The 14,934-nt window shown below is 40.4% G+C and overlaps 1 protein-coding gene across 1 annotated transcript in view; it reads right to left on the bottom strand.

The window, feature by feature from the left end:
• The window catches only part of DPYD (dihydropyrimidine dehydrogenase), a 502,649-nt gene that overhangs the window by 352,946 nt on the left and 134,769 nt on the right, over nt 1-14,934 (bottom strand). Inside the window, exon 4 of the mRNA XM_077825357.1 lies at nt 8,797-8,884. Within this exon, the coding sequence (XP_077681483.1) occupies nt 8,797-8,884 (88 nt within the window). The remainder of the gene's footprint in view (nt 1-8,796; nt 8,885-14,934) is intronic.

The raw sequence follows: 14,934 nt of genomic DNA, 5'->3' as shown, positions 1-14,934 counted from the left end.
AGTCTATTCCACATAATTATACTACGGCAACTGAAACCAGCTGTCAGCCATTCCATTACACCAACTACAAATAGACTTCTCAAGAAAAGTCACTGTTTCAAGTACATCAATTTAACACCATTACTATTTTTCTTTTAAATGTTTTTGTACTTAGTGACTTGAAATATGTAGAGATTAAGAAAGAAAACTGAGTAAAACTGTACTTTCAAAAACATGGAGCCCCATGAATTTTTCTTAAAAACTGTAATGCATATTTGCAGTTCTTACCAATTTTACAGCCGCTTAAGCCTCTTTTACAATCTACTAATTGTATTAACAGTATCACAATTATACTATTTTACATCTGAATTCTGAGTCATGATTTTATAAGACATTCTCAATGGGATGCAGATGTCCCTCTGGAGTGGGGGGAGGAATTATTCTATTCTCTCCATTCCTCTCACTTATCACAATCCTGTTTCTTTCTCTTCTCCACCTCCCTTCCAACCTCACATAGCCTCTCTCCCATTGACATTCTCTCCCCCTGTTCCCTGTCTCCCATTTCCCTTATTACATCTGCACCCTTATTTTCCCTCACTTTCCATTTATAAGATCAGGTTTCAGAGTAGCAGCCGTGTTAGTCTGTATTCGCAAAAAGAAAAGGAGTACTTGTGGCACCATAGAGACTAACCAATTTATTTGAGCATAAGCTTTCGTGAGCTACAGAAGTGAGCTGTAGCTCATGAAAGCTCATGCTCAAATAAATTGGTTAGTCTCTAAGGTGCCACAAGTACTGCTTTTCATTTATAAGATCCTATCTCTAACATTTCCCTTCTCTTTTAACCCGCACCCCCCAGCAGTACACATTCCCCATAACCCTCAGTCTTCCTCCCTACACGCCATATTACCCAATCTCTCCGTCTCTCCTATGCAATCTACATTCCCCCCAGGCCCTTTAGTCTCTTCTTACCCCATGCATTTCTCTTAACCTCTCGCTTGCACACTACTTCCCTTTGCACCCTCTCTGGCTCCTCCAGCACTTTGTCAAGCTCCCTCATGCTCACCACATTCCCCTACCTCTTCATAGTTTCATGTCCAGCCTCTTATCCAAAAAATACATCTTTCCTGAGGGAAGCCAGTCTTCAGTTTTGCTAAAAATAATGGGAGTTGATAAGCATCTTTGCTAAGGGAAGACTTACATCTACATGCAAAGACTGTTGGGAAATGATGCCCCTTGTTGATTCAGGGCAGTTTGGCTTCAGTCCCGGTACTCCAGGTACATCTTAACATAGCAGCAGTTATGTGGAGCCCATTCCTGCTCCCTGGCTCAGACTTTTATACTGCTTGCTTTCTTCTAAGAGCTACCTAGCTGGTAAGCTAATGACCTCATTAGCACGTCAGGCTCCCTACAGGTACAAGTAATCCCTTGTACCTTCCCAAAATACAAACTACCTAAATCCCTCCTACTCTAACTACACCCAGTGTCCTTTTACTGGGTTCTCACTTGCCAGGGTGCTGGTTTACAAAGGGATCAATTGATAGCATCCTGTCACAGTCAGTATCCACTGATTCCTATGGCTAATACCATTCACAGGAATCTATAGCACCAACACAGTCTTGTCAGAACAACCAGTAGATACTGAAGGTGCCAGACAATGAGACACACTGAGACTGTCTCACTGCACAGGCAGGTAGACTACGCAATTGTGGGACAGGATGGAAAGCAGGGTTGGGGAACATCAGGGAGTTGATTGTGACTCCCTGATTCCTGAGGCCCCAACAATGCCTAAAGTTGCTTCCGGGCAGCAATAAGATCCACAACAGCTATAAGGTCCTTTAATGGATCCTACCCCGTGGGAGCTTCATTCTGCCATGCCGTCTTCCCTGCCTCAACAAACTGGGATGGGGCGATGGGGCAGAGGCTCAGGGCACAAGCCTGCTGGCTGGGTCTAAAATCCTAACACCACTCTTACAAGTAGGTAAGACACAAGAAGAAAAAAATCCTTCTCCTATAGCTTGTAAGTACTTGTATCTTTGCAGATTTAATTTTAAATGACAAGATCAATAAAACATGACACCCTTAATCTTTAGCACGAGTTTTTTTAAAATTCAACAACTACATTTTAAACATCCTAGTTAAATATAAATGGTCTCCAAAAAGCAGTTTAGAAAGAATACTTGTCTGTCATCTTGTTTAAAAAAAATAAAATAAAGTTTAAAAAAATAAACTAATATTCACAGTATGGTGAATCTAAAGTTGCATCTCACCTATTGAGAGATTCAATTGCAAACAACAGTCTGTAGGAAGGCTACTGAGTAATGCTGACTGGGAAGATACAATAGAATAGATTGTACCTTTGGAAAGTAGAGCTGTAATCCAGTTTGTATGAAAAGGAAGAATGTAAGTTTTGGTATAAACTCTACTGAATCACAGAAGCCTGACACAATACAGCACAAGTGACATCCTTTTCTCAAAGAGGCCCAAGGCTCATTGAGCCTAGCAATTCAATTACCCTCTCAACCCAGAAAGAACCCTCCTCCCCCCCCCCGAGTTGAGGTCTACTTGCAGAGCACCTTGGAATGGCCTACGTTGTACATGGCCTGTAAATATCTAAAAAGCCTCAGGCTTTAGAGAACAAGAATCCCTGACCTTTTATGATTGCTCAGTAGTTTTTTTTAAAACAAAACATACTACATAGAATGGCTTAAATAGCTGACAAAATAATACATTTTCAGTAAACCACTGTTTAAACAGCTTTGTTTATAATAAAACCAGTTTAAAAGAATACCTGAATATCATACTACCAACTACTTTGTGAAAGAATATGGACACAATGAAGGGTAGGCAAACTGCTTCGTATAGTATGATTTAGGGCATGTCTATACTACAGCAGCTACTGTGCTCCAGCTATGCTGCCATAGTGTGGATGCTGCCTGTATCAATGAAAGAGGTTTTCCCATCTTCGCAATTAATCCATCTCTCCGAGAGGTGGTAGCTAGGTCAACAAAAGAATCCTTCCATCAACCTAGCTGCGTCTAAACTGGGGGTTCGGTTGGCCTAACTACAGTACCCAGGGCAAGAAATTTTTCACAGCCCGAGTGACATGACTAGGTCAATCTAACTTTTAAGTGTAGACCAGGCATTTAAGTATTTTACATTTTAATTTAACAAAAAGATGGTTAAAGGGTGACTTGATTACAATTCACAAGTATCTACATGGCGAACAAATATTTAAAATGGGCACTTCGATCCAGCAGAGAAAGGTACTATAAGATCCAGTGGCTGAAAGTTGAAGCTAGACAAATTCAGTCTGAAAATAAGGCATACATTTTTATCAGGGAGGGTAATCAATCACTGGAACAATTTACCAAGAGTCATGGCGGCTTCTCCATCACTAACCATTTTTAAATTGAGGTTGGATGTTTTTTCTAAAATATGTGCTCCAGGAATTATTTTGGGGAAGTTCTATAGCCTGTGTTACAGAGGATGTCAAACTAGATGATTACAACATTCCCCTCTGGCCTTCGAATCCATGAAAACTTCCTTCTCCCTGCACATCACCATTTTGAGATTTAAGCCAGTCTGGAAATTCTCTTAGCTACAGTATTGTCTGCATATATAATCTGCTCTGGAGCTTCCCGCAGGTGAGGGAGGAAGACTGTCCATTAGTGAGGGCGAGGAAGTTGCTGGGCTAGATGTGCTTGAGGGCCTTAGAAAGGTGAGATAGTGAAGGAACCTACTGTGGGAGAACAGGAGCTTGTTGAAGGGTGAGAGAGGAATATGGTAAGGACAGGAGTAGATTGAGAAGAAGGGGGACCTCAACAGGTCCAGCTAAGCATCCAGATTTTCTGGATTTCTTACTAAACACTTGAATCTTCCAAGTTTCAACCTTTCACTGGTCAAGCAAATATTCTGTCTAGACACCAACAGGAGTCTTCATAGGTAATCAGATTAAAAATTATTAACAGTTGTTTATTTACAAGATGCAAATGACAGAAGATATTTCAAAGTAAAATATTTCTCATCAAAAATGGTCTCTTTAGAAAATGATTTTTTAACAAAACACATGATATTATCAATTCACGTTTGTCAAAATGGGAGTTTCTTTAAAATCTTATCATATTAATTTTTTTCAGTCAACAAAAAAGTTTTGATGGCACTTTCAGTGATGATTTTAATCAAAGAAAAAAACCAATTGAAAATTCTGCAAAACAGTTTGAGGAATCAAAAATTTAGTCTATTTCAAATTTTTCAAAATGAAAACAAATTTCAAATGTATTCACTAAAACTACCTTTTCTACTTTTTGATCAGTCCTAAAAATGTCATATACATACTTGTAATCATCCACAAATCTACATAGAAGGCAGAGTGACTTAGAGCAGGGGTTGGCAACTTTCGGCATGTGGCCCGTCAGGGTAATCCACAGCGGGCCATGAGACGTTTTGTTTACGTTGATCATCTCCAGGCGTGGTCACATGCAGCTTGCAGTGGCCATGGTTTGCCATTCCCGCCCAACGGGAGCTGTGGGAAGTGGTGGCCAGCACATCCCTGCAGCCTGTACCACTTCCCATAGCTCCCATTGACTGGGAACAGTGAACCACAGCCACTGGGACCTGCAGAAGGCTGTGCCTGCGGATAGTCAACGTAAACAAACTGTCCGGTGGCCCGCCAGCAGATTACCCTGACCCTGACCCTGGCCGAAGGCTGCCGACCCCTGACCTAGAGGAAATGGCCTAGGACTAGAAGGGTGGAGAGATGGATTCTAATCTCAGCTCTACCTCTGTCCTTCTGTGTGATTTTGAGCAAGTCATTTCACCTTTGTGTGACTCTGTTTATCTCCCACCCTTTGCCTCTCTTATCTACTTAAGCTGTAAACTCTTTGAGGCAGGGACAATGTCTCTCTGTGTGTTTGTACAGTTCCTCGCATATTGGGATCCTGATCTAAACTGGGGCCTGTTAGTAAAGTAGTAGGGGCTAGAAAATGATAGGAATCAGGGAGATTTGCATCTAAAGGTTCTTGAGGAGTAGAGATTGTAGAGTATTGTGTCCCTAGGAAGCTGGTAGGAGTATGAAGGGGGGGGGGCGGGGGAGGTATAGGCATTGGTGGTGACTTGGGAGCAGGACGGAGAAGGGAGAATCTCTCTGGTCTCTTCTGCATGGCACCATCACCTAGACTGGTTCCTGAGCATATCAGTTTGTTTCATTTTGGGGGCTTTTTTTTTAAACTACTAATGTTAATTTTAATTTACAGTACACCTGTAACACTGAGATACTCACACAGCTGGGCAACTTTAGATTTCCTCTACATGGGCTAGGGTAAGAGAGTGTAACATAAGGCTGTATGTAACTTCATTCTGGGAATTGAGAACGCTGAGGTGCAGAGCTGATTTTACAGACGCAGTAAATGACTATATATCTTTGTCCTAACACTTTGGCCAGCACAATGAGGAAAGCATAATCACTTGATTTTTTTTTAAGCCATCATTGTGCTGTGTTCAACAATACTGTCAGTCTTGTCACATTTTTCAGGCACCAGCGTCAGGCAAAAAATATTGTTGAGCCCTTCTCTGTAAAAGTTACTGCTTCTGAAAGAAGACTGTAGTTATGGGCATGGAGGGTCCCTAAGAGCCAGGCAAGACAGGCTATGACTGCATGTTAGTAATTGCGGAGTAATTTGAGGTTTTAGATTTTCCCCTAAAGAACACTGAAGTTCTTAAGCCCTGGTCTACACTAGGACTTTTAGGTTGAATTTAGCAGAGTTAAATCGATGTAAACCTGCACCTGTCCACACGATGAAGCCCTTTTTTTCGACTTAAAGGGCTCTTAGAATCGATTTCCTTACTCCACCCCGACAAGTGGATTAGCACTTAAATCAGCCTTGCTGGGTCGAATTTGGGGTACTGTGGACACAATTCGACGGTATTGGCCTCTGGGAGCTATCCCAGAGTGCTCCATTGTGACCGCTCTGAATAGCACTCTCAACTCAGATGCACTGGCTAGGTAGACAGGAAAAGAACCGCGAACTTTTGAATCTCATTTCCGGAGACTGCGGGAACTGTGGGATAGCTACCCACAGTGCAGCACTCCGGAAGTCGACGCTTGCCTCGGTATTGTGGAAGCACTCCGCCGAGTTAATGCACTTAATGCACTTAGAGCATTTTCTGTGGGGACACACACACTCGAATATATAAAAATGATTTCTAAAAAACTGACTTCTATAAATTCGACCTAATTTCGTAGTGTAGACATACCCTTAGAGAATGGCTGCGCTATGCCATTCTTTTTCTAAAGCAGAACTTCCTGATAAAGTTGCAACTGATCAAGTTACTCACACTGGGCCAAACCACAGACTGACTGAGTGCCTACACGTTCCATGACAGCTCTGGGAGATGTGACATAAAACAATCACACAGAACTAAGTGTTAAGGAAAGTACTGGATCTATATAGCCCGTACACAACCGGTGTAATCCTGGCCCTATTTAAGTCAATAGGAGTCTTCCCGCTGATTTCAGCTGGGTCAGGATTTTACCCAACACCATTAATATCAGACCCTTAATATTATCTCAACATGCCTGTAGCAGGATGCAATCCCAGAACATATCCTGTCCTTGTGGCACTGCAGTCACCATGCCTCAGTTTCCCCTCATCGGTGATGGTTCTCTGGAACTTCAGCATAGTTCAGTTGCTGAGGTGACCATGATAATGAAAGTCCAAAGAAAAACAGCTCTCCCTCTAACCTCAGGCCCATGCTGCACACAACAGCCTTCAACTTTTCATCTTCCAGCCCTTCAGGGTTCTCGTCAATCACTTCTTCCTCCTCTTAACAGCAGGGGTCTCTGTACATTCTCTCAGGGTAATAGCATAGGGGGAACCCACCCGCACCCTTTACTCTGGGTTCCCTGCCATTGGAACCCTAAACAACTGGGCTATCTGCCCTGTAACTCAAACCCTTATTCACTCACTTTCCCTCCCTGCACCTCTTCTTATGTACTCTCTCTGGAGAGTCTTTTCTCTCAGGTCTTTCCTAGTCCCAATCCTGGGTTTAAACATCATCTCCCTTGGGACAGAGTTACCAGAGTCCTCCTTCCTTGGGCTTTACTGTCATCCTAGCAGGCTTCTCTCAGCCCCCAGCTTCCCCTTGGAACAGGAAAACCAAGCCCTCCTTCCTGAAGCTGTGCTTCACTTCAGAAAGACTTCCACAAGCCCCAGATATCCATTTTACCTCACAGCTCCTCCCTGTATGTCTCTCATAGCTCCCCCTTTGACTGAGCTCAGAGCAGGTCTCTGACTCACACCTGGTCCCCATTCCCAGTTAGGTTCTGCTAATTCTTCCTGAACACCAATTCTTAAAAGAGACATTGCCCTTGAAGGGGAGAAACCACTGTGCTACAATGCTTCTATATTGAATTTGCTTTAGGTTTTAGGGTACAATAATGTAGTGGGAAGGGAAACCAGCAGATTCATTACTGCTTTGAATCTTCTCTGTTCAGGGCTTCTTTGTTTCACTGTATTTCAAGGATGCATTAAGAAGTGATATGCCTCAACGTAGTACAGTACCAGTGGAAACAGATGCCTGGCATTCAAAAAAATAAATGCTGCATTGGCATGACAGATTATATAACAGAGCAGTCTATATGTAGATGCCGGACACAATTCCACAATAATTGTTAACCATGTAAATATGTAATTATGTTATAAACGACATATGTCTTAATAACTCCTTTTGTCCCAATGTTGATTGTCAATAATATAGAATATACTGTGAGGGTTTCAGCTCATATAATGTAATAAAAACAAGTTAACTCACCCAAAATGTGGCTTACCCTCAATGTGTAAATGAAACCCACTTTTTTCTCATTTTAGCTATGTGGACTCCAGCACCAGCAGAATGTGTGTCTGAGACAGGTAGCAGGAGATAAGGCCAGCTGCTTCTATAAACCTCTCACCCAAAACAGCCTCAAGCCCTCCCAGTAGTCACCAAGTTTGGATGGAGTAACAGCAAATCAAGCATCACCAAAAGACTTAAATGCGTTTTTAAAAGGTAAGTGGTAACTAATATCTTTTCAGGATTAGAATGTCCCTCATAGCCTGATTAATGCAGACATATATTTTCATGTTAGCTGTGCAGTCAGGTTCAACGTTTGTATTTGTGATTGTTAAAAGGTACTTACACATCTGAAGGCAACAGAAAGTATCTTTTTTCTCCATTAACAGGATAGCATCTGGAAACACTCCACCTTATTAAAGTTGATTCTATTTATTGTTGTAATAATTCATTAATATTATTGGGTTTTGTGAATAAAAAATGATAAAGCTTATTTACTTGAACCATAGTAATGAAAAACATTCATCCCTGAGATGAGCACCTGCATGTCAAGTGTCAGCCCAAAGCAAATTTTATTAAGAAAATTATAATAATTTCCTGAAAATATTTATTCTCTAATGGAAAAAAAAATGTCTTGTAACTATAAGGGCTCAGTCAGGTAACAATACAGTGAATTCGTTACACTGAAGTGTTTCGTTTTGTTAATACTATTAATTGATTAAATCCATCCAAAACAAATATCTGAAAGAAAAATAAATCTGCTGAAGAAACAGATTTACCGTACAGTCTTTGCATTTGCAATATCACCAAAGAACAATATCAGTAAGAATAATTAAAAATTAAGAAAAATCTGTTAAATTTGATCATTCCTGTTCTCAACATTATTTTATTAGAGTCTACAAAGATAAGGATTGTAATTCAATCACACAAAGAGAAAGCAAGCAACTGCTGTTCTTGCGTTTCATTTACTACTGTGAGACTGCTTTTACCTTGTTTGCAATACTTGTGATAAATGACTTGATGTCTAGATTAGTTGGGCAGCTCTTCTGACAGGGGGCATCTGCACACTTTAAGCACCTAGGGAAAAAATTAAATGAGTTAAGGAGACATACAGTACAAATACTGCCAATAGCATAAGTTTTTTCATGTACACATGGATAAGTTGGTAAGTCTAAAAAAAAAATACTTTACATTTCTATAGAGACTTTCATATAAGTATTTCAAAGTGCTTTGTAAACATTATTGAATTAACTCTCACAACAATATAGTGAGGTAAGTCTTATCATCCACATTTTAAAGGTGGGGATGTTCAAGCACAGATATGTTAAACAAATAGCCTAAGCCATACAAGAAGGCTGCGATGAGCCAAAAAGAGAACTCTGATCTCTTTAGTTGGGTGTTTTAGCCAGAAGAGCATCCTTCTTCAATAACAAGCAGATCCATAAAATCCACTATTCTGAATGTGCAATCTATTACTATATTACATACACAAATATGTTAAAAGAATGTTAAGGCTGAAAAGTTAAGCACTCAAAAGATAGGAAATGCCACAATTTCTATTATCCATTGAACAGTATTTGGGAGCCCTTGTGCCATTCACAGTCTTATTATATAATCATACTATTTCTTCCATTGGACCCCGGCCTTGTTCAGTACACAGGATGGATAGTGCTCATTGAATGAGTAGCTATTTGATTTTTCTCTTTATTTGTATTCCTCATTATTCAATGCATGGACACAGGCCTTATTTACTAAATACCATTCAAACCCTGCTCTGAAGAGAATTATTAATTTCATCATAGTGGTATTCATCACTGTAGTATCTGCTTCACAAACAGCTAATATATCCTCACAATCTGAAAATATATTTTTTTTCTAGACCTGGCTCTATAACAAATTCTTCTGTGATCTTAGGCAAGGTCTGTGTGCCTTAGTTTTCCCAACTGTAAAACAGATGAAATTCATTAATGAAGTTCTATAGATGTAACTGAGAGTATAATTTTGAAAACTGAATAATCAGATATGTACAGTTTTATGATACTTTTATAGGAAAGACGATAAAAATAATTCATGATTTATATGGTTCACCATGTTTCAGTCCCAAGGAAGAAGAATGGCTGCTAAATATTGTGTCTCTTATTTTGTGCAATACAATTACTTTAATGAGTTAGAATTGGTTAGTCTCCAAGGTGCCACAAGTACTCCTTTTCTTTTTGCGAATACAGACTAACACGGCTGTTACTCTGAAACCAGATAAAAGGATGAATTTTTACTTCTAAACTGTGGGTTTACAATCTGTGTCTTCAGGAGTACAAACCAGCACTCCTATGGCAACTTGCACTGAAGTTGACTGGAGTTTTGAAAAAAATATCTGAGGGCAGAATGGGAACCTTTTTCCCCCCCATGACAAATTATATTATATAATAAAATACACAATCTTAAGTAGCAGTGATTAACGACTCATTCTTGCAAAAGCATCCATGTGGGCATACAGGTCTAAGTTCACCTCCTCAAGTCTTTTTACAGGATTGGACCCTAAAGAATAATCTAGTTGATGTATGATTTTAAAAAAAGCAAGCATCAGCTAAAGAGTTAAAATGATACCCTGTTAAAATATTTTTCTAAGGGGTTTTTTTTTTTTGGCTTTACACTTTAGTGAAATATCATAGACCAAATGCCACACTACTCATAATCTGAGAATTCATTTAATTATTCTGGATACTTTTCAGCATAGTTATAAAAGATGTCTATGTCAACTTATAGAAAATAGCAAAAAATAAATTTTTTCAGGTCTAACATGGCTACTCATACAGCATTCCCAAATCTCCCATTATTATTTAGTAATAAATATTACCATTATAGTACAGCCTCAAGGATTAGGGTCCCATTATGCTGGGTGCTGTGCAAACATAGCAAGAGATCATCCTAGTCGTAAGGGGCTTACAGTCTAAAAACACAATGAGTTGCAGAGTCCAGGGCAGGGATAAAACATATAAGCAAATGCATATAATGAATAATTGGTAGAGATTTGTTAGTTAATGTATTGTAGGTGTTTATGGGGTTTTTTGTTTGTTCGTTCATTGGTTTGTTCCAATTGGTCGTAAAGTAAGTGAGTAAGAAAAGGAAATAGTCACAGCTTGTCACCTACCTCACCATAATTAGCAGTCAGTATTTTGTGGACATCATTTCAGAGAAGAATATGGTAACACAGGGTGACCAGACAGCAAATGTGAAAAATCGTGACGGGGTGGGAGGTAGTAGGAGCCTATATAAGAAAAAGACCCAAAAATTGGGTCTGTCCCTCTAAAATCTGGACATCTGGTCACCTTACGGTAACAGTTGTTCGGATTTTATCACAGAGGGTTTTTTCCATGCATTTGAGGAAGCACGGAAGAACAAGTGATCTTAGTACTCTAAGCAGACTTGATGGGAGCAAGTTTGCAGTATACAAGGCAAGAAAAGAAGAGGTTGTAGTAATCGAGATGTGACATGATGAGGGCTTGTCTGACAGTTTTGGCTGTGTAGACAGAGAAGTGAGAACAGAGAGAACAGACTTCAGAATCACAGGTAAGAAAAAAGCAGCCATTCTGTTATGTCTTTTCTCCACCACTGCCCTACCTCAAGACAGTTTTTAAAATGCAATAGCTCTTTAGGCAGGTTTGCGTGCACTACCCTTAAAACAAAGTATATTTATATTAAAAATGAATAGAAAGGTCCCATAATAGGATAGCCAATGTATAGATTAATGGTTGTGTTTATTATCTTTACCAAATAATTTCTGTTTTTATTATTATTGAGATGGTTCACAAATAACAGCTGTTGAAAACATCAGGGGTTAATGAGGCAGGGCAAAGCAAACCTGAATCATAGCTTTTTTGGGGGGGGGGAAGGGAGGTGCCATGAATATGCCAGTAGGCTCTCTCTGATAATAATACCATCCTCCAGTTCTCTGAGTGCTCTGCAGACTAAAGTGCATGAGGCTGCCATTAATCCCACTTATCACACTGACAGCTCAGTAATTACACTACTGCTATAGTCAGGTACTGTAGTCCTAATAAAATATCAGCCACTGCATGGAATGTATGCTGGTGAGATGTTTTATTAAACTTGGGGGGTTGATCATCAAGTGACATTAGTGTTGACCTATTTTTCTATTTGACAATAAATTATCCTTTGACCATGCCATAATAGATATTATAGAGTGCATTTAATGTACCAAACAGCAAAGGTACTGCATTCCAATGAGCTAGGCAAATGGCATAAATAGAATCGTAGAAATGCATGCCAGAATATCATTACCTAAATTGCTTTAAGTGACTGATACTGTGAAAAATCAGAGACAGTACTGTACTTAGGGGAATATGCCAACATTTGCTGTAAACCTCAATACTACATATATTTTCCCTTATAAATTAATGGCCAAGATTACACTTTTGTTTTACCTTGCCCTTTTTGAAATTCCCCTTTACTTTGTGAAAGCCCCTTTTACTTTTCAAAAGTACTCTGTTATTATGTACTTGGTTTAAAATGCACTATAAACAACAGAATCAATAAATAAAAAATCTCCAATCCACTTGTCACAACTAATGCATTTAAACGTATAACAATACATTCACATTTTAAAATAAAGCAAAATTACCTTGATTTATTTATTAGTGGTAATATCTATCCTAGAGAAAACAAAAATTTAAACCCATATACATATTTATATTTAGGCATATCTAAATCACACATGTAAATTAACATACTTACATCTTCATAACAATGAAATACAACCAACTCTTCCAGTTATCAGTACATGTTAAATACTTTCTCCCCACATCTGTCTTTGGAATGACAATTAACTCATTGAGAAAGACATAAAAGTTCTATGATATTGTATCATTTTAAAAGAGAGAGGCTATTCACTATTCTGAGAGCCAGCTCAAGACCTATGCACTGCTTAAGCACTACTAAAACCCTATTTTGAGACCTTAAGTGGCGTTCCACTCTAGACTGAGTTTTACCCATGGTAACCTATATTTAAAATGTTTCGTAAGACGGGGCAAGGCCAGGAGCAGATTTACCAGGAAACAAACCATGTGGTGGCACGGGGCCCCCAACAACAGGGGGCCCCCCAAAATTCAGGACAAATTTCATCTGACAACCTGCCCCTAAGTCCTGGCCGGCGGTGCATGGCTCAGGCCCCACTCCACTCCTGGAAGCAGCCAGCTGCTGGCACATCTCTGCGCTCCCCTGGCGGAGGGAAGGTGGCTCACTCCCTCCACACCGCGCCACTAATGGAAGCGGTGGCATGTCCCTGTGGCCCCTGGGGGAGAGGGCGTGTCTCCGCATGCTGCCCCCACCCGGAGTGCCAACTCTGTAGCTCCCATTGACTGGGAACTGTGGCCAATGGGAGCTGCAGGAGTGGTGCCTGTGGGCACTGGCGGGCAGAGACCCCCTGGCCCTCCCCACCTAGAAGCCGCTGCCAGGGGGTGTGTGTGTGCCAGTTGGTTTGGGAGCCACGCTGCACAAGGTAAGTGCCGCCCCCCTAACCCCTTCCCACACCCCAACCCCCTGCCCCAGCCCAGAGCCCACACCCCTCACCCCCTTCCATACCCCAACCCCGTGCCCCAGCCCAAAGCTCACACCCCACACCCACACTTCCTCCTAGAGTCCGCACCCAAACTCCCTCCCAGAGCCCAACCCCCTAACCCTTCTGCACCCCAACCCCCTTCCCCAATCAAGGTACCTCACTTTATTTTCATTTACTTCCCATTACTTATAATATAGGAGGAGGAAGAAGAAAAAAGTATGCAAATGGGAGGGGGGATAAGAGAGAATGTTCTTTTTCTTGGCTGGGTCCTGGGGGGAGGGGGGCGAAAATGAAGCTGCGCGCAGGGTCCCACTAACTCTCAATCCACCACTGGGCAAGGCAGCAGACATGAAAATAGTCATTTGGAAAGTTACAGTCCAAAAGGAAGTGAAGCAACCAACTCAGAGAGAAGACAATGTAATGCGTTGAAACCACAGTAAATGAGACAAAAGATCATATATAGAGAAAATTACACATTTGAAACATAAATGTACTCAAAAACCCCAATCATTAATCCCACCTTAGATAAGATTGCATTTGCATTCTCACTTTTGAAGTATGCACAGGTAAACTAATTGTCCTATATGAATAAAGCTAGGTATAAAACATCTATACCAATTAACCATTTTTGCAAAGTATTTACACAAGAGAATGCTCTGTTGTGTAACTTTTTTAGTGTTATAGGGTCATAGAAATGTAGGACTAGAAGGGACATTGAGAAGACATCAAGTCCAGCCCCCTGAGCTGAGCTAGGATCAAGTAAACCTAGACTACCCCTGACAGATGTTCATCCAACCTGTTCTTAAAAACCTTTGAGGATGGGGATTCAACTACTTCCCTTGGAAGCCTATTCCAGAGAATAACTGCCCTTATAGTTAGAAAGTTTTTCCTAATATCTAACCTAAATTTGCCTTGCAAGATTAAATCCATAACTCCTTGTCCTACCTTCAGTATGGAGATCAATCAATCACAGTCCTATTTATAACAGCCCTTGACATTTGCGAAGACTTATCAGGTGCCCCTTTAGTCTTCATTTCTCAAGACTAAACGTGCCCAGTTTTTAACATTACCTTATAGGCAGGTTTTCTAAACCTTTTATAATTTTTGTTGCTCTCATCCGGAGTCTCTCAAATTTGTGCACATTTTTCCTAAAGTGTGGTGTCCAGGATTGGACACAATACGCCAGCTGAGACCTCGCCAGTGCTGTGTAGAACAAGACAATTATCTTCAGTTTCTTACATACAACACTCCTGTTAATATACCCAGAATAATATTACCCCTTTTCACCACTGCACCACATTGCTGGCTCATATTCAATCTGTGATCCCTATAACCCCAAGATCCTTTTCAGTAGTACTACCACCTAGCTAGTTATTCCCTATTTTGTAGTTGTGTATTTGATTTTTCCTTCCTAAGTGAAGTACTTAGCACTTTGAACTTCATCTTATTCAATTCTGATCAATTCTCCAATTAGTCAAGGATCTTTTGAACTCTAATTCTGTCCTCCAAAATCCTTGCAACTCCTCCCAACTTGGTGTCATCTGCAAATTTT

This window comes from Eretmochelys imbricata, chromosome 8, assembly GCF_965152235.1.
Source record: "Eretmochelys imbricata isolate rEreImb1 chromosome 8, rEreImb1.hap1, whole genome shotgun sequence".
In the NCBI taxonomy this organism is placed as follows: Eukaryota; Metazoa; Chordata; order Testudines; family Cheloniidae; genus Eretmochelys; species Eretmochelys imbricata.
This window is presented reverse-complemented; position numbering and strand designations above follow the sequence as displayed.